General features: G+C 62.6%; 2 protein-coding genes across 12 annotated transcripts in view; both read right to left on the reverse strand.

The window, feature by feature from the left end:
- The window catches only part of KXD1 (KxDL motif containing 1), a 265,201-nt gene that overhangs the window by 134,968 nt on the left and 112,520 nt on the right, over positions 1-17,713 (reverse strand). The gene's annotated exons all lie outside the window — the stretch shown is intronic.
- SSBP4 (single stranded DNA binding protein 4) lies at positions 38-16,005 on the reverse strand. 11 transcript variants are annotated; one of them, XM_055541083.1, is made up of 18 exons: positions 15,552-16,001; positions 7,092-7,164; positions 6,649-6,710; positions 6,477-6,561; positions 3,593-3,682; positions 3,161-3,226; positions 2,885-2,944; positions 2,730-2,799; positions 2,513-2,580; positions 2,361-2,431; positions 1,990-2,035; positions 1,868-1,903; positions 1,713-1,767; positions 1,555-1,625; positions 1,397-1,475; positions 1,014-1,042; positions 674-897; positions 38-427 (listed from the first exon to the last, which is right to left on the reverse strand). In XM_055541083.1, exons 1-17 carry the CDS (start codon positions 15,608-15,610, stop codon positions 688-690), a joined length of 1,230 nt encoding a protein of 409 aa, XP_055397058.1. In that variant the 5' UTR covers positions 15,611-16,001; the 3' UTR covers positions 38-427; positions 674-687. The 11 variants fall into 11 exon arrangements, with proteins under 11 accessions (XP_055397058.1, XP_055397089.1, XP_055397066.1 ...); XM_055541114.1 differs by having other exon boundaries at positions 790-897; positions 15,552-15,953; XM_055541091.1 differs by lacking the exon at positions 1,868-1,903 and having other exon boundaries at positions 15,552-16,005.

Below are 17,713 nucleotides of genomic sequence, written 5' to 3' on the forward strand. Positions count from 1 at the left end.
CAAGCCAAAGAAGAAATTTGAGACCAGATACCAAAAACCAAAATCAAGTTACATTTATTGATGGGGCCCACCCCTGCTGTCCAGGGGAAAGGAAGGTCCCCCAAGGAGCGCCCCCCAGGACAAAATAGAAATGACGGGAAGGGCCCAAACAGGAAAGAACATCTCTGAGGTCCTTGTGTGTTCGTTTATATATATATATATATATATATATGTATAAAATGAATGAGTCCTTGGTGCGGGGCCTCCCAGCCATCCAAGCCTTGACTGGGAGTCCAGTTGCCCGCGGTGTGACCTCAGACCCTCACCCTGCGGACCACCCGAGCCCCTGGACCGTGGCCCCGGGCAGGGGCGCTGGGCAGAAGCCGAGGCCGGCAGTGGGCAAGGGTCTGCGGCCCCATCACACGCTCATGGTCATCCCGGGGGAGTACTGCGGAAAGACGAGGGGGTGGCGCGCGGGGGCCGGCTCAGTTCCGGCCTAGGCTGGGACCCGCCCCCCGGGGGGAATGGGGGACAGGGCGGTGTGGACAGGGGAGAGGAAAGGATCAGGTGGCGGTGCGTAGGGGAAGCCACGGGTCCCAGGGCTAGGGGTGGGATGTGGACAGGGTGGTGAGATGGGGCGGGCCGGGGGAAGGGGAGAGGAGGAAGGGAAGGATGCCGCGGCCGCCCCCCCCACCTGGCCCGCCGCGGTCACGGTCTTGCTCTGGCCCCCCGGCCGCCCCGCCGGGGTCTGCCCGCCAGGCCCCTCCGGCCCGACGCCGCCGCGGGGGGGGAGTCGACGCAGTCGCTTACGCTTTCGCTCGGGAACGGGTGCAGGAAGGTCCCGGCGGCCGCCATCTCGCCGTCGTCCCGCGGGGTGCCCGGGGTGTTGCTCAGGCCGGCCACGGCGCCGGGGGAGCTCTGGGGGCGGCCGCGGTCAGCGCGAAGACTGGCCGCGCGGCCCCGCCGGGCCTCTGCTTCTCCCACCCGTCTGACCCCGCAGCCCCATCCCCGCCCCCGGAGCGCCGCCCCCTCACCTTCGGCAACCCGTCCAGATCGCCCGAGCCTGTGGACCGACAGACGGCGGACACGCGGCTCAGACGCGCAGGCGCCGGCAAATCCGCTCCCCTCCGCCCACCCCCGAAGGCCGCGTCCCCTCCCTCCGCCCAGCCCTTTGGGAGGGCCCAGATCGGGGCGGGCGTCAGGACTGGCGGCCGGGCCTCCCCACGGTTTAGATGCTGGATCCTCCCCCAGCGCAGCCGGTCACCCAGCAGCCCAGAGAAGCAAAGGCTCCTTCAATACCCGCCCAGCACACAGAGGCGGACAGGATGAAGGAGGCCGCCAGGGGGCGCACGAGGCTCGCGGAGCAGCGGGGCGGGGGCGGGTGTGTGGGTGTCGATGTCCCCGGACGCCCACTCACCCAGGGATCCGTTTACGTGGTGAGGCTCCATCGCGCTCATGGCGGCCATGGGGCCCTCCGGACCAGGGCCAAGCGGGAACTGCAGGCAGAGAAACAGCCTAGGCCTCGGGCCACCGGCTCCCCACCCCCCAACCAACCCTCTCCCAAGCCCTACTTACATTAGCCCTGCCGGCGCCCGGCCCGATGGGGTTCATGATGGTGTACATGTTCTCGCTAGAGTTGGTGGAGTCTGAGACAGCATATGAGTGGGCGGGGTGTCAGAGGGGCTTGCCCCACCAAGCACACCCCTCCCTATGCCCCGTTCAGGCTGTCGTACCTCCAGGGCTAGGCATGATAGGGGTTCCAGGGGGCCCGCCTCCTCCTGGGGGTCCCTGCACAGAGGGAGGCACAGACGGTGAGAAAGGCCCCCCATGTGTCACCCTACAACCCTTGCGCTCAGGTCCCAGGTGTCCCAGCTTAGGTCCCACTCACCGAGTAGCTGCCAGGGGAGGAGGAGGAGTAGGGGATCTGGGGACAGAGGCAGCTGTGAGCAGTCCACCCACACTACCACCCCACCTGCTTTTAATCACCCCACACCCGACCGGGATACTCACCGAGTTGCCACTAGGGCTGGCCCATGGGCCGCGCACTCCGGGGCCCCTAGAAGAGACAGTGGTGGACCCAGGTCTAAGCCCGGTGGTACCCTGTCCCCTACCACACTCCCTGACACACCCACTCTGCCCCACGTGCCCTCAGAGCAGCAGATGTTGGCCGGGAAGTAACCAAGCACAGCCTTCAAATTCCAGGCCAGCCTTCAAATCCCAAGCCAGCCATGGCTCACAGGTCTTTGAGCCTGAGCTTCCCCACCCAGCAGTGAAGTCAACAGTACCAGGGACTGCCGTGTCGGTCTGCCTCAGTACACGCAGCCCGTGAAATGGGGTGCTGCCCGTCTGGGCTCGCTCCTAGGGGTCCCTGAGGGCCTTACATGTTCATGGTGGGCAAGCCGGGGCCAGCAAGAGAGTTAGGTGGGGGCCGCATGCCACCTCCTCCGTAGCTCTGCGAAGGCAAAGGGGCCGTGAGTGCAGGCTTAGCGGGGGCAGCCCCTGAAGCTCCCCAGTCACCTGGGCCAGCCCTTACCTGGGGCCCAACGCTGGTCATGCCCCGGGGAGGCGTCACCCTCTGCATGGGGCCCATGCTTGAGTGCCCTGGGGGCAGAAGGAAAAGTGGGCTCAGGTCTGGACCATTTCCCAGCGTGGACACGCACTGTGATGGCACCGGGGGGTCGGGGGGGGGGCAGGGGAAGGGGGGTGGTCCTGGTTCTGGGGTCCTGATTGGCTGGAGCTTCCCTACTCACCCTGAGCTCGCGGGGAGGGCTCCATGGTGCCAGGGAGGAGGGGCTGGGAGCCGGGGAGGCCCACGGGAGGCTGCGGATGGGGAGTGGCAGCACTGAGTGGAGGTGCCCCCACCCCGGCCCAGCTCCTGCCCCCCCCCCCCACATCCCTCTCTCACCTGACTCGGCATCCGCAGGGTGGGCCGGGGGCCCCCTGGGAACCGCGGTGACATGAAGGGCTGGAAGAGGTGGGCCGGGGATCAGCACCTCCCCCCACCTGCCCAGCCCTCAAAACTACCCGGTTCCTGCTGCCGCCGGGCCCCCAGCCTTCCTCCAGCACCAGCCAGCATACCTCAGCCCGCGGTGCCTGGGTGTGTGGAGCTCAGTGGTACGAGCCCAGGGGCCCTGGGGAGGGGTGTGCGTGCGCAAAGGGGCGGGGCGTTACAGGTCCTTACCTGAACATGAGGCCCCATCATGGGGGCGTTGGGGTTGTGGGGGGAAGGCTGGGAGCCGGGGGGGCCCTAGGAGGACAGAACCAGGCGGGTTGGGAGGAGCGAGGTCACGCGAAGTTCCACGGTTTCCTGTGGCTCTGCTGAGCCTGGCAGGGCAGGGGCGGGGACGCCGTGGAGGCAGAAGGGGCCAGCTAGCCCCCTCTACGGGACCCTAAAGGTAGGGTTATGGGCAGGACCCCTGGCTCATAGAGCCAAGCTTTGTGGCCCCAAGCACCCTGACACAAGAGCAGTCCTAGCGCAGAGCCCCCCGCCCTCCTTGGCACAGGGGCCCAGGCAGCTCCGCCCCTCTCTCTGGCCCTACTACGGACCGCACAGTACATACCCACCCTGTCACTGCCCACCCAGGGAGACAGGGGGTGCCAGCCCTGGCTGTACCTGGAAGAAGCCGGGTGCCATGGGGCCTGATGCCATTGCATCACTGGGGGCCATGCTCCCCATCACCGGGCTTGGGGCCGCTGCAGCACTCTGCAGGAGCGGGAGAGATGGCAAGACCCAAGTCAGGTCCCTTTCTGAACCAGTTTCTTCTCCCCAGATAGCCAGCCCCACAGAACAAGGAACCCAAGCCATCTAACTACTCAAGCATGGAAGGAGGGGGGCTAACACTGAAGAAAGAGTCCTTGTTCCCCACCCCAGGCTTAGCAGCCCCATATGCTGAGTGGCTCTAAGCAAGGGCTCTGCCTCTGTGCTGCACTCATGACCCGCAGGTGATCAGGGCCCCGACCTGCTGAGACCCCAGACTAGGGAGGAGGCCAGGGACTCCAGCCGCCCGTGAGTCTCCACCCTGAGGATTCTAGGGGTCTGAAAATGCCTTCTGCTGAGAACTCCAGTGTGTGCTTCATCCTTCTAGCACAGGCTTGTTCTTTTGGTCTGAATCCAACTTCAGATGGGTGGGGGCACAGTCCCCCACTTCCAGCCCATCTCAACCAGCCCTGAATCCTTCTGGCTGGCAAGGCAGCTTAGCTGGGCCCCCAAGACCCCTCAAATCAACAACAAAAATCAATAGGCAGCTTGGAGATGAACCTCCCTCCCAGAGGGTTCCTTCTTAGAGCAACTGTACAGACCACTCCCCTCCTCCTCCAGGAAGGAGGGAGAAGGAAGAGCAGCACTCCACAGTGCCTCTCCAGGTGCCTCCCCCCCAACCACCCGTCTCTCTTCAGATGGAGGAGGGGACAAGACTGGGAGCCTGAGAAGGGAGTTCTCCTGTCTGCCAAGGGTGGGGATGCTGGTGGCAGGCCCAGAGTTGGCAGGGGCACAGGCTGACAGGCCACTTCCTCTGGCTGGTTCCAAGTCCCAGGCTTGCCTGCCTTTGGGGCCCACAGAGCAGGAGGAGGGGGTAGAAAGAGGCCTAGTCTTCAGGGCAGAGGAGATCCATCAAAGGACAGGGAAGGAGGAGGACGCTGCAGGCACTGAGAGTGCTTCTGCTGAGGCCCCTTGACGCGTGTCTCTCCCTGGCCAGAGAGAAACAGCTCTGCGCCCTGCGTCTGTCCACCCTCCCCAGCCCACAGGGAGGGCAGCCCCCTCCCCCGCCCCCTTCTGAGCCTTGGCAGGCGGCGCCAGAGCATTTCCTGGTCGGGGAAGGTGGCTGGCGGTGCGGGTGGCGGGCTTTCCAGACCTTGAGGTGTGGGGGTGGGGAAAAGATGGGGCTCCCCAAGTCTAGGCCTTTAAGGGTTAATCCGGGGGGGACGGGTCGGGCCCACTCTTCCCGGTGGGTGACCTGAGCTGGACCCCCCACGTCAATCATCCACCCAGAGGCACCAGCCGGGCCCGCGTTGCCATGACGACAGGCTGGGCGCGCTCCCGTTTCCTGGAGACGCCGAGGTCGGCCCCCAGCCCAGAGGCGCTGAGCCCCCTCAGAAGCTGGGGGGTGGGAGGGAGGAGGGAGCCCCGACTGCGAGGGGGAGGCGGCAGGACGCCCCTCACCCCACCGCCACTAAGTGCGGAGGTGGGGCAGAACATGCAGCCGGCTCCAGTCTGCTGACACAGGGACCCTGTCACCCCGGAGCCCGGCCGCGGCCGGGGCGCCGCCCCGCTACCTTGACGCGCCCTGCTGCCATGGTAACCAGCGTGCTCCCGGAAGCGCGCTCACTCCTGGGAGACGGCGCTCTCTTCCCTCCCCCGGAGACGTGGGGGCGGGGACGAAGCCCGGGGCGGAGAGGGAAGGGCGGGCTGCTCAGCCCGGAGGAGGAACAGAGCCCCAGGGACCCCGCAGAAGCACAGGGAGGAGTGGGGTGCATTGGGGCGAGGGAGTCGGACCCACGCCGAGCCACACGAGCACACAGCTCCAGACACGTCTGTTACCCCCGTTCTGGCCGGACCACAACAAGACCAGTGGAACCTGACAGGGGTGAACAGCAGTGACCGCCCCTCCCGTAAATGCACATACAGAGTGCCCGGGGCGTCTTCGGGGACACGGTGAACCCCGGCCTTTTCAGACTGCACCCTGGCCCTCCTGTACTGGGGGGGCCCTCTGTCGGGAGGCGGTGCCTGGTGTGGGACTCCCGCTAACGGCAGAGAGGGAGGGTGGAGGGAGGGCCCTGGGAGGCACCCCGCCCCAGGGGCACAGCGGAGCGGAGGGCTCAGGACGTGAACGCGCCGGCTGCAGGGGGGAGGAGGGAAGGTGGAGGGGAGAAGGAGGGGGGGGAGGGCAGGGGGGATGTCTCCGCGGCGCTGGGTGAGCAAGCCCCACAGACCAGGAGGAAGAGGGTAAAGGCAGGGGGCCGCCAACGCCTCCCACGTGACCACACGGTGCCGCCGGTCCCCTCTTGTTACCCAGCCTCTGCTCTGGACGACACTGAATTCAACTTGCACCGAAACCCGAGGCCGAAGAGGTGAACAGAGCAGCCCCAGTCGCCGAGCAAGGCTGGGAGGTCTGCCAAGCTAGGCCTCTCTAGCGCCAGGGTGCACCCCTGCCTGGGCCCCCACCTCAGAAGGCTAGCGGGGAGGGGGCCAGCTGTGGGGGACGGCCAGCCCCACCCTGCACACAAAGAGGCAGGGAGGCAGGAACTGGGGTTCTGTCTATCGGGTTCCACATGGGGCTCACAGGAGGGGAAGCAAAGGAGGGGCTGGGCTCCGGAGGGTCTCGGGCTTATGGGGACCCGCAGGAGCTGGGTGCAGTGGAGGAGCATAGGACCCCCCACGAAAGCCACAATCTCAGGTCAAATCCCATAGTCCGGCCCACTTGCCCACTGGAGCCCCTCAGAGCACAGGCCCCTGCCCACGCCCACGAGCCCTGGTCCCAGCCCCTGGGGCGGGGACTCACGTAGTCCTGGAAAGCCTTGGCTTCGCTCGAGTGCTCACACGCCTCTCTGCGGTCGGGCGCTGCACAGTACAAGTCCCAGAACACGCTGTGGGCGGCAGGGGGGGGAGATGGTTTCCCCATGCGCCCCCACCCAGCCCCCCTCCAAGGCCCGCCCGCACTGCCTCGCACGCACCACCACCAGGAATGCAGGAAGCCCGGGGGCTCCCCCAGCGTAATGTTCTTCTCCCATCGGATCTGCAGGGGAGAGGAAAGAAGGTGAGGCACTCTCTGCCCAGCTCTGCCTGACACCCTCCCCTCCCAAGAGGCAGCGCCAGCCCCGCTTGGGGGCCCAGGGAACAGTGGGGCAGGAAACCAGTGGGCCAGAGCCGGGGAGCCACAAGGAGGGCAACTTGGTGAGGAGCCCAGTGGAGAAGCGGGAGGCAGAGCCTCAGATGGATGGACAGATGCCAGGATGCTCATCTGCGGGCCCAGCCCCAGCCCAGCACTCAGCTTCCAGGGCATGACCTGACCCTACCACCGGAGACCTGATAAAAATGGGGTAGGGAAGCCCCCAGGGTGTGGGGGCTGAGGAAGGGTCTGGCTGTGGGGCGTCCCCGCCTGGCTGGGCCAGCTTACCTCAGACAGGAAGGTCTGGGCTGACTTCTGGGCACCGACGTGTAGCAGGTACTCATACACGTACAACGCCAGCCTGCAGGCAGTCAGGTAGGGCCCAGGTCAGAGGCCTGGGCCAGACTCAGTGCCCCTCCCCAAGGGTCCCTAGGAGGGGCTCTCAGGCCAAGTACCTGCGCCTCCGGCCAGCCTCACTCCCTTCACTGGTCCCCCGCTGTCCCAGCTCCCCCACTCCTCAGAAGAGATAGATGGCCTCCATGCCAGTTGCTCAGCCTGACCACCTCCCACATCAACACCCAGCCTGCAGGCCCCTCGTCTAGGCAGCCCTCCTAGCAGTCCCCAGACCCACTTCCAGGTCAAATTCTGTTCTGTTCAACACCCCCTGATGGACCAAGTCCTGGGCCCATCCCACCAATCCCGAGACCTCGGAGCAGCCTTGACCCCAGAGAGGCCCTCTGCTTGGAGAAGGGCTCGTGGGCTCCATTCCAGACTGTGCTCTGGGTAGGGCCTCCCAGCAGGCACCCTGGGCCACGTGGGCAGGGCCCAGCGCCTAGTGCATGCCCAGCCTCAGCTGCCGAGAAAAGAGAGGGGCTCTCTGACCTGAGGCCTTCCTCCTCCAGGTCTCCCCGGACCCCCGTCCTTCTCTAGGGCCAGTGTGCACCCACCAGTGGCGGCTGCGACGCCCCCGTGCCAGCCCCTAGGAGGCCCTGGGGCACAGGGCGTGGGGCCACCAGTGCCACGCAGCTGTCACAACACCGCCTGTCCAAATGCCCATGGCGCCCAGCGCCCACGGACACAGCAGCTTGGCTACTGCCCAGGCCAACAGCACGGGCCACGCTCCAACCAGCAGCACCACTCGTGGGCCACACAAGGAAGCCAGACCATCCATGTTGCGTTCCAGGCCTTTCCATCCTTGGCTTCCGCCACCCCTCAGCCTGTCTTCCACACCAGCCAGCAGAGGGACAACTCCCCACCCGCTGGGCTCACCCAGTCACCCTCTACCGTCCCAGCCCCTTGGGGTGCCCCCAGGGTCCTCCACTGCCCAACCAGGCCCCAGATGGGCTGAGGGGAGCCTGGGTCCGAGACTGGAGGCTCCCCGAGGGCCGGCCTGAGGTTGTTCTGGTGAAAGCTGGAGGCCCTTCCAGATGCCTGCCTTCTCAGCTGGCCGCCCTCCTCTGGCTGGCAGCCCCATCTTAAAATAATCTTGCTTTGACTCATGCTCCTGTTTTCTCTCGCTTTTCCCAGCCAGGCTGCTCAATCCTCCCATCCCAGCCCCTTCAGCAGACCACCCAGGCCCCGGACCGCAGCAAGGTCCTTCTGTCCCGGCCCCCGCCCCATGGCTTCCGCCCTTGTACTGGACCTTCTTCCTTTCTTCATCCATCCATCCCTTCATTCATTCAACACACGTTCACGCAGCGCCTCCCTGAGTAGTGACCACCACAGACTCCTGTCCTCCCAGAGGCTACCAGCTTGCGGGGAGAGACGGAGGAGCAACAATTCAAAGGAGAAGGTAAGTGACCTGGTGGGCTGAAGGCGGTACGTGCTACAGGAGGACGAGGGGGGCTGTTAGGGAGTCAGGGTGGGCAGCTGTCCCAGGGCAAGGTATGTCCGCTCGCACTGTACCCCGAATGTGACAGCCACGAGAAGGACAGAAGCGGGACGCTGAGAGGTAGGATTTGTGGGGTTCACGTAGTTCTGAGTGTGGGCTTCCCCCAAGACTAGCCAAGGTCCCCGCCTTGTCATCACACTCCTCTCAGTAGCTCCTCAAGGCCCAGGCGACCCCAGGTTCCAACATCGCACCCAGCAGTCCTCAGCATCCTCCCTCCTCCGGCCCAGTGATCTTCCTCACCCTTCAGCCTCGGGGCTCATCTGTCCAACTTACTCCCAGAGCCCCCTCCTTTTCTAGAGGCCTCCTGAGCCTTCACCAGTGGTCTGCATCCGCCTGGTTGCATCTGCCCGGTCCAAGCCCATCAGTACAAGAACGAATACAAAAAGCCGATGAGGCCAGAGCAGAGCTGACCAGCTCCAGCCAGCTCACTTCCTCACCTTGCAGGCAAAGACAGAGGCTGTGAGAGGCCCAGCTGACCCCGTCACCTCGGCGGGCAGTGCAGGGAGCAGGAAAGGCAGGGGCATGAGATACCCAGAGACAGGGAGCAAGACAGGCTGCCCTAGCAGGGAAGCAGGGGGCTACAGTCTGCTACCCCCCACCCCCCCCCCCAAGGGCAGAGGCTCTCCCAGGGCTCTGGAGTCCTCTGAAGAACATGCTGGCTCCCACCAAAGGGTCTACGCCACCAGCCCACCATGTCCTTCTTCATTGCCTCTCACCCTCCACCCTCAGGGTGGCATGTGACCTAGGACACAGGTCCGGGAACCCCCCCCCCGCCTGCTCTCCTCCTCTCTCCCTGGGTGGCCTCCCCTCCTGCCCGGATGACTGACTGCTGCAGCTGCCCACAGGCTTGCTCAGAACTCAGTGTCCACTGCCCACTTGGTATCTTAAAGGCCCAGCCCCACCCCAGCTTCTTCTCCTCCCCTTCCCCTTCTGTTCCCCAACCTGGGTGGTCTGAACACACAAGTGTGCTGTGCAAGTGTGAAGATCCACCCAGCTATCCCCCAGAGATCACTACGTTTTACCGAATTTAGGGGAAATAACTTAAGGAAAAAGCCCTCTCTCCTCATCCTGAGCCTTCTCCCTGCCTTGCTCCACACACTCTGGGTCCAGGCTGCCACCATCACTTACCTGGACTTCAACAAAGGCTGCTTCCTTCCTTCCCCACCAGCACTCTGCACACAGACCCTCCCCTAGTCCCCCCTCCCACATACACACACTGACCACTCACTACTTCTCCACCCCAGGGCCTTTGCATAGGCTGTTTCCCTGCCTGGGGCACTCCAGCTAGAGACCCTCATGGCTCCAATGTCACCTGTAAGAGACGTCGTTATCACTTCTAACCCCAGCTCCGCTCCAGTCTCCCCTCGCCCCCCATCATTTAATTTATCTCTGGTTTGACACCGGGCTCTCCGCTTACTGCCTGCAGCCTCCACTGAATGTCGCTTTGGGCGGGTGGGGACTTCATCTCACTCTTGAGCTTACCTAGCCCTGGGCCCTCAGCCATCCAGAGGAATGGACCCTGAACCCCCTGGGGATGTCGGGAAAGCGCTGCAGAAGGTAAGCACCTACTATTCTGATGTTAAGGATTTGGAGTTTTATCCCAAGAGCATAGAGAAGCCAGAGAAGGTTTTCAGTTTTGCTGAAACCTAAAACCTTACATGCTCGTACTTTTCATTTTCATCTGGATCAGGTCTCAGAGAACTGGGAGCAGTTTTGTTTGCCTGAAGCCTGGGCAGGTGGCTGGGGGACCTACAGAGCTCTCCCCTCTGGGGCGCTTCTGGCTTGGGGGGGGTCCCTGTCCAGGCCCTGAGCAGGGCTGTGGGAAAGGGCCAGGGCTCTGGGTTCAAATCCCGGTCCCGCCCCAGCCCTGGTCAGCAAATGACCTACAGAACGAAGAGCCCATCCATCGGGGGATCCCCACTTCAAGAGGGCAGGAGACGGGAGAGAGCAGGGCCTCCCTCCAGAAGGACCAGTGACCTGGAGCATGCGGGGTGCCTGGACTGGGAGTGCTTATGGGGAGAATTACCCACGGGCCTCCCTGCAGCTGAACATGGAGTGGGGGCAGAATGGGGTACAGGAGCCTCCCAGACTGCAACTCAGCAATGCCACCTTCATTATCAAGAACTGCCGTAATTGGCCAAGAATTGAGGTAACAGGTGCCCCCTGCTCAGCTCCCCCTCCCCCAGAGCCCCTGGAGGCGTGTGCCGCTGGGGGCTGGGAGCAGCCCTCTACTCAAGGCCTTCGGTCACCCCTGCACCCTCGCCTAATCCGTCACGAGTCCCACCTACGCCCTTCAGGGACTCTCACCCACACGTTTCCTGCCGCCTCTCCACCACCCACAGGGCCAGGCCTTCAGCTCTCCAGAGGCCCCCTCCTCACCAGCCTTCATGGTATGGCCTTCCCCCCACCCAGTAGCCAAAGGAACGACCCCCACTCATAAACTCCACCCCAGCATTTGCCCCCAGATACTGCCTTCCCAGAAGGCTCCCCTGTGCGGCTGGCTCCACTCAGCCTTTCTCAAGAACCTCTTACCCACGAGCTCCCCTCCAACAAGGGTGCCCAGGGCCACACCTGGATGCTCAGCTAGGGATGGGACAGACACACGGTCATTCCCTTATCCACTGGGAAGATGGACGAACTACCTGAGGTGACGTGCTCATATCAAAACAAATTCTGGCGGAAAAACACGCAAGATGCCCAGTGACACTGACCACGACTGTCGTTCATGGAACTATTCTAAATCCAGCTGGCAGCGCTCAGAGTGTCCCAGAAGCTAACGTTTAGACGTTGCCCCCCAATTTAGGACAGCAGAGCCTCTGGGGCTGGAAGGGGGAAAGGATGCCAAGAGGACATAGGGACCTTCAGCTGTCCCTGTCACCTTCATCTCCTTATTTAAAAAGACCTGAAACCAATGACCAAACGCAGGTGCTCATTCTGGGTGGGAAGTGCTCCGGGGACCTCCCTGTAGGTTGGTGTTCATCATTTACAGAAGGAGAGGCTGTGTCTCCCTGCAGGCAGCCCACTCAGATCCCACCTCCCTCTGGCCCACCCTGCCCTCCCTCTCCTGTACCCTCCGGCCCTCCCCTCCCCTATACCCTCCAGCCCACCCTGCCCTCCCCTCCCCTGTACCCTCCGGCCCACCCTGCCCTCCCCTCCCCTGTACCCTCTGGCCCACCCTGCCCTCCCCTCCCCTATACCTTCCGGCCCACCCTGCCCTCCCTTCCCCTGTACCCTCTGGACCCTGCAGTCGCCACTGTGTGCCTAGAGCCCCGAGTGCACAACGAGCGTCTGCTCTCTACCCAGCCTTGGGGTCATTTTGGAGAAGAGATTCTTCCGGCCAGAAGATGCCAGACAGATGACTGTCTTTCTGGCCCCCTCTTATCTAGCTGCACAGTTGTGAGGTTGGGCTCCATTTCCAAGCACCCTTAAGCAGGAGACTTTTTAAAATTGACACCTGTCTTCTGCCCAGGTTGGAAGCAGGAGGTGTCTGACCACCCCACTCCTGGAGATTCTGGCACATCTCCAGCCATCCTTGTACCCTGGCTGGGGTCTGGGGGCTACCACTCTCCCGGTGGGAATGGTCTGCTTGTTCAGACATGTGCTGGGCTGAGTCTTGGGGTGTAGTGAAAGGCAGATGCTGGCCGAGAAGAAGCCCACATCCTAGCTAAGAGGTAGGTGAGTTACTCCACAAGCTGGTGGGGGGATCTGGTGCTGTGCGATTAAGAAAGTGAAGTGGAAAAGTGGGTGGTAGTGAGGTGTGGGAGGGATCAGCTATGTGGAAGGTCTAGAGGAAGAGCCGTTTACTAAGGGCACAGCAAGCACAAAGGCGCTGGGGTGAGGCCGGGCCAAAGAGCTGGGGCTGGTACCCAGGGTGGGGGCATGCCATGTGGGCTGGAGAGGTTTGTGTTTTAAAGTACGCTCCAGCTCCTTTGTGGAGTGGGGCTTCTTGGGGGTCTGCCGGGGGGGTGGAGGGCCAGGAAACCTGGGGGAGGCAGGCACAGTTATCTGGAACAGAGCTGATCGTGGCAGCTTAGGGGACGTGGAGATAAGAGAAGGGAAGAAACAGGTTTGTACCATATGTAAAATAGACAGCCAATGGAAATTTGCTGTGTGACTCAGGGAACTCAAACTGGGCTCTATATCAACCTAGAGGAGTGGGATGGGGTGGGAGGCGGGAAGGAGGTTCAAGAGGAGGGGACATATGTATACCTATGGCTACTTCATGTTGATGTATGACAAATCAAACCAATATTATAAAGTAATTATTCTTCAATTAAAAATAAACCAATTAAAAAAAAAAAAAAGAAACAGGTTTGAGCTGGGGAGGAGGGCTTTGGAGTTGAGTTTCAACCCCACTGGACAACCCAGGGGAGATTCTGCGTCTTTGAATCCAGCCTCAGTTCTTGGCCAGGGAGGGAAGAGGGGGTTATCTGAGTTCTCGGTCCCCCTCCCCCATCATTTTTGGCCCGAGCTACCCTACACTCAGCCATTTCTTGTCAGGAGGGTCCAGCAGAAGTGCTGGCTTGGAGACAAGGTTTTCCTGCTGCAAAAAAAGTTAGGAAGACAGCAGATGGTGGCATCTGCTTCACTGACGAGGATGCTGGGCTCTAGACAGGAAGGACCCCATCGAAAACTCAAATTCAGGGGCACAGGAGAGCTCTTTGAAGCGTGGGGCTGATACACTAGAGAGGCAGACTGGGGGCTCTGAGCCCGGTTCCGTCTCCCCTCTGAAACGCTGACAGTCAGCCTTGCAGGGTTCTCAGCAGGGCTGGGGTTGAGGCTGCAGGTGGAGCACCTCTCACACACAGGCCACCAGCAACTCAGCCACTTCCGTCTCTGGGCCTTCATTTCCTCCTCTGTGTAATGGGGTGAAGGGGGTTCCACTGCTCAGGTCCTTAACTCTCCAGGCTTGTTCTTTTCTCCCTGATTTCACCTTCCTGCCTCCTCCTGCAGTTCTTCTCCTTCCTTCTCTGGCCCCTGTCCTGAGCCCCCTCTGGCTCCCCGTCTCAGAACGAGGTCTGGGCCAGCCTGTCCTAGCAATGGACTTAACGTCTGCTGGGTGCACAGATGGTGGGTCCCTGCCCTTGGGGGTTCACAGCACACACTGGTGACCGTAGGGTCCAAGGAATACAGGGGAGGGAAGGCAGGGTGGGTGAGGGGGAGGTAGGGTCTGAGTAGGCTGCCTGCAGGAAGACACAGCCTCTCCTGTAAATGAAGAACGCTCCAGCTTACAGGGAGGCCCCAAGAGCACCTCCCACCAAGACCTAACTGTGCTTGCATTGGGTCACTGTTTTCAGATCTTTTTAGATAAGGGGATGAGGGCTTCCCTGGTGGTTCAGTGGTTAAGAATCCACCTTGCAATGCAACAGACACCGGTCTGATCCCTAGTCTGGGAAGATCCCACATGCTGTGGAGCAATAATCGGTGCACCGCAATGATTGAGCCAGCACTCTCGAGCCCAAAAGCCCCAACTACTGAGCCTTCAAGCTTCGCTTGTCCTCAGCCAAGAGAGAAACGGTTGCCGAGCTGTAAGAGATGAAAAGCCTGCATACTGCAATAAAGAGTAGCCCCTGCTTTCCACAACTAGAGAAAGACCCACCACAGCCGAAAAATAAAATAAGTAAATAAAGCTTTAAATAAGGGGATGAAGGTGACAGGGACAGCTGAAGGTCCCGGTGGGGGCGGGAAAGGGTCCCAATGTCAGCCCAGGCAGGAAACACAGGACAGGAGAGGGCCCGTGTTTAGGGTCCCTTTTCACTGCCCAGACTTTCAAGTCCTCACTCTTGCTCTGTCCCTTGAAGAGTCATCATGGGACCTCTCCCTGAGAACCCAGTCTCCTAACATCTCCAGCAACTGGTTTCCCACACTAGGTGGCTTGACTTCTACGATCCTGCAAATCAGCCCTCGCAAGCCTTCCGTTTTCCCTGGCACTATAACAATATCACAAACCACCATTGGGTGCCCTTGCTGTGATAGTCACAGATCCTAGCACTTTTCAAAAGCTCCCTAAACCTAAGAAATGGAACTGTTATTATGTCTGCATTTCTCAGGATAACGAGTGAGCTTAGGAGGCTGTACTCCCTCACCCAAAGTCACACCACAGGTAAGTGGCAGTTTCAGGAGGCAGGCGCAGCAGCTCAGCTACCACCCCACTCCAAGAAGCTCGAGCGCCCCCAGCCCCTCATCGCAGAGTCTGGGAGTTAGGTACCTGTCCCTCTAACAGCCAGAAAGCATCTGCCACCCAAAGTCCAGCGCCATGCCCAGAACAAGTGGGCGCCCCAAGACTGTGAGCCCTGCGGCTTCCCCAAGGGCCCCACCCAGCTGCCCCAGGCCCCGCTGGACAGGTGGTCTTGCGGGGGTGGGCCCGCCGCCCCTCAAGCTTTCACCAAGGAGAGGAGTAGGGGGCGGGCAGCAGAGTGGCCAGTATCGCCTGCCCGGGAAACTTCCCCCAGAGGATGGGGGAAGTGGCACGAATCGCGAGCGCGCACACCGGTGGCAACCTCGCACACCCAAGTCTCGACGTCGGGGAGGTCTCGCGACCCTTTAGTACCCTCGGATTTCGCACGCCCCCGCAAATCTCGCATCCCTCGGGTCTCCTGAGCCCCTTCTACTCTCACGACCTCTCGGATCTCGCGTGTCCCCTCAAATCTCGCGACCCCGTAAAGCTCTCATGCCTCTCGGTTCTACCGCGCTCTCACTTAGCTCGCGACTCCCCGAGCCCCTCCGGTCTGGCGCACCCCCACAAATCTCGCTCGGACCCGCACCCACGTGCCCCACGCGATGCCCGCCGGCATTGGGGCCCACGGAAGCGGCGCGGTCGCCGAGCCCCGCCCCCGGCTCCCGACCCACCGACTCACTTCTCTCGTGCCTGGCTGTCGGAGGGCACGGCCGAGCCCTTGCCCCCCTTGGCGTACATGCTGCTCCGCACTGCCGCCGCCGCCGCCGCCGCCGGGGCCCCACACCTGTCAGGCGGCGCCGCGGGCCGCGCTCCCTGTCGCCATAGCTACCCCGCGCCCCGGGCCTCACCGCCCTGAGCCCCGTGCGGGCATCGCGGGCATTGTCCGCGCGGGGGAGCTCCAGACAGCGGCGGCGGCAGCTCCAGCTTTGGCTCCGGCCGCGGGTTTTATTTTCTTCCTCTCTTCCCTCAGCGCGGGCTGTTCCGGGAAGCGCGCGCCCCCTCCTCCTGCCGCGCGCGCCCCCGCCCGCCGCCACCCTGTCGCCCGCGGGCGCCGCTCTTAAAAGGGCGATGGCGGGAGCGCGGGTGGGTCCCGCTGCCGGGACCGTGGGCCGGGCGCGCACGCGCACTGGCCGCCGCGGGGGGAAGGGGCGCGGGGCTACACACTCTGAGGGCGCGAGTGGGGACTGCCACTCGAGGACGAACAACAGGACACAGCTGATAGCTGCTACACACGCAGCGTCCAGATAAGCCCAAATTGCACACAGGAACACAGCCACACACTTAGCTGCGGCTACACTCGCCGAACACAGGACTCCTGAGTCCGTATGGCTGCTGGAGCAACTACCGATAGCCCCATAAAGCTACAGGCAGTCACACTGGGTGTATCGCCCCCGCAGAGCTACCCACACCCAGCACGGGAGGGAACTGCCACACACATAGCCCGCCTTCGGGACACAGTCATTCACGTAGGTATACACAGCTCAAAGAGCGGCTGTTACAAAACACTGCAACACACTCCACACTCACATAGGTACTGAGCCACACGGAGACACGCATAGGCACCGCTATGCTACAGCTTCCAACAGCTGTGCAAAGAATCCACGCAGCTACCCTGGGGCACACCGTCGCAGCCTCCTGAGGGCTTCACACAGGGACCTGGGGTCTCACCGAGCCAGAGATGACTCAGTCACGTGCAACACACAGTCACACAACACAGATACACGCAACACAGACACCACACGGACAAGACGCTCCTGGGGTATCCAGGCCACCTCCTGGGAACTACCCCACACTGCCTCACAGTCACACCTGTTGTCAGTAGCAGTGCTGGGTGACTTGACTGACTGGGGCACTTTCGCTGGCTCCGCCTCTCAGCCTGTGCCCGCTGTGAATATTCAACCTTAATCACCTCTGCAGGAGTCGGGGTGCAGGCAGTAGGCATCCCATTCTCCCTCCTAGGACCTCTCTTCTCTCCCCTGGGGGAGTGCAGAGGAGGTGGAGGCCGACACCCGCAGGACAGGGGCGCCTGGGGTTGGGGGGTGGAGACCTGTGTGCCAGGGTACCCGTGTGCAGTGTGCGCTGGACCTGCTTGGGCTGGGTGGGGGCTCCGTCCAGCTGTGACTGTGGTCTAGATGCTTCTGTGAATGTTTGCCGTGGAGATTCTTTTTCCTTGCTTTGTACAGCCGCGAGTGTGTGTGTAAACACGCGGTTCCTCTGAGTGCACATGTTCGTCTTTGTGCGTAGGGGGTTGGCGGGGACCCAGTCGCTGTCCGGGCAGTTGTTCCTAACTCTGCGACGGTGGCTGTGTCCGCGGCGGTCGTGTGCTGACCGAGTGATGCCGCGTTAGGTTCTGTACACTAGTGTGTGTGCCTCCGCGAGTGGGTGGATTGCTGGCCCCCTGGGACCTGTGTTGTGTGTGGTTGTCCGCTCAGATTTCCTGTGTCGTGTGCGTCTTGATCGAAGCTCCCTAGCCGCTGCCGGCCGACCCCCTAATAAGCTTCCCTCTTGGTACCCCTCCCCTCCAGTGGCCTTCCCCCGACCCAGGCCTTCTGGTGGGCGGGAAGTCTGGAGCCGCTGGGGTTCCAAACAGGCGAAGAGGAAGGGAAGGGCTTGGCCGGCTCCAGCCCCGCCTCCATCCCGAGGGGCCCAGGCCTGGGGTTGAGGGTGGGGGACGCCAGCCCTTCCCACTTCCTGTCCAGCCGGTCGTCCCCTCCCCCAACTTCCTCTCCCGCGGGCCTCCCGGCCCCCGGCAGGCGCAGAGGAGGGGCCCGCGCTGCGCGCTAATGGGGGCGCGGCCCGCCCGCTTCCGTCGGACGGTGAGCTGGCGACTGTTCAATGTCC

This window comes from Bubalus kerabau, chromosome 1, assembly GCF_029407905.1.
Source record: "Bubalus kerabau isolate K-KA32 ecotype Philippines breed swamp buffalo chromosome 1, PCC_UOA_SB_1v2, whole genome shotgun sequence".
NCBI classification, from domain to species: domain Eukaryota; kingdom Metazoa; phylum Chordata; class Mammalia; order Artiodactyla; family Bovidae; genus Bubalus; species Bubalus kerabau.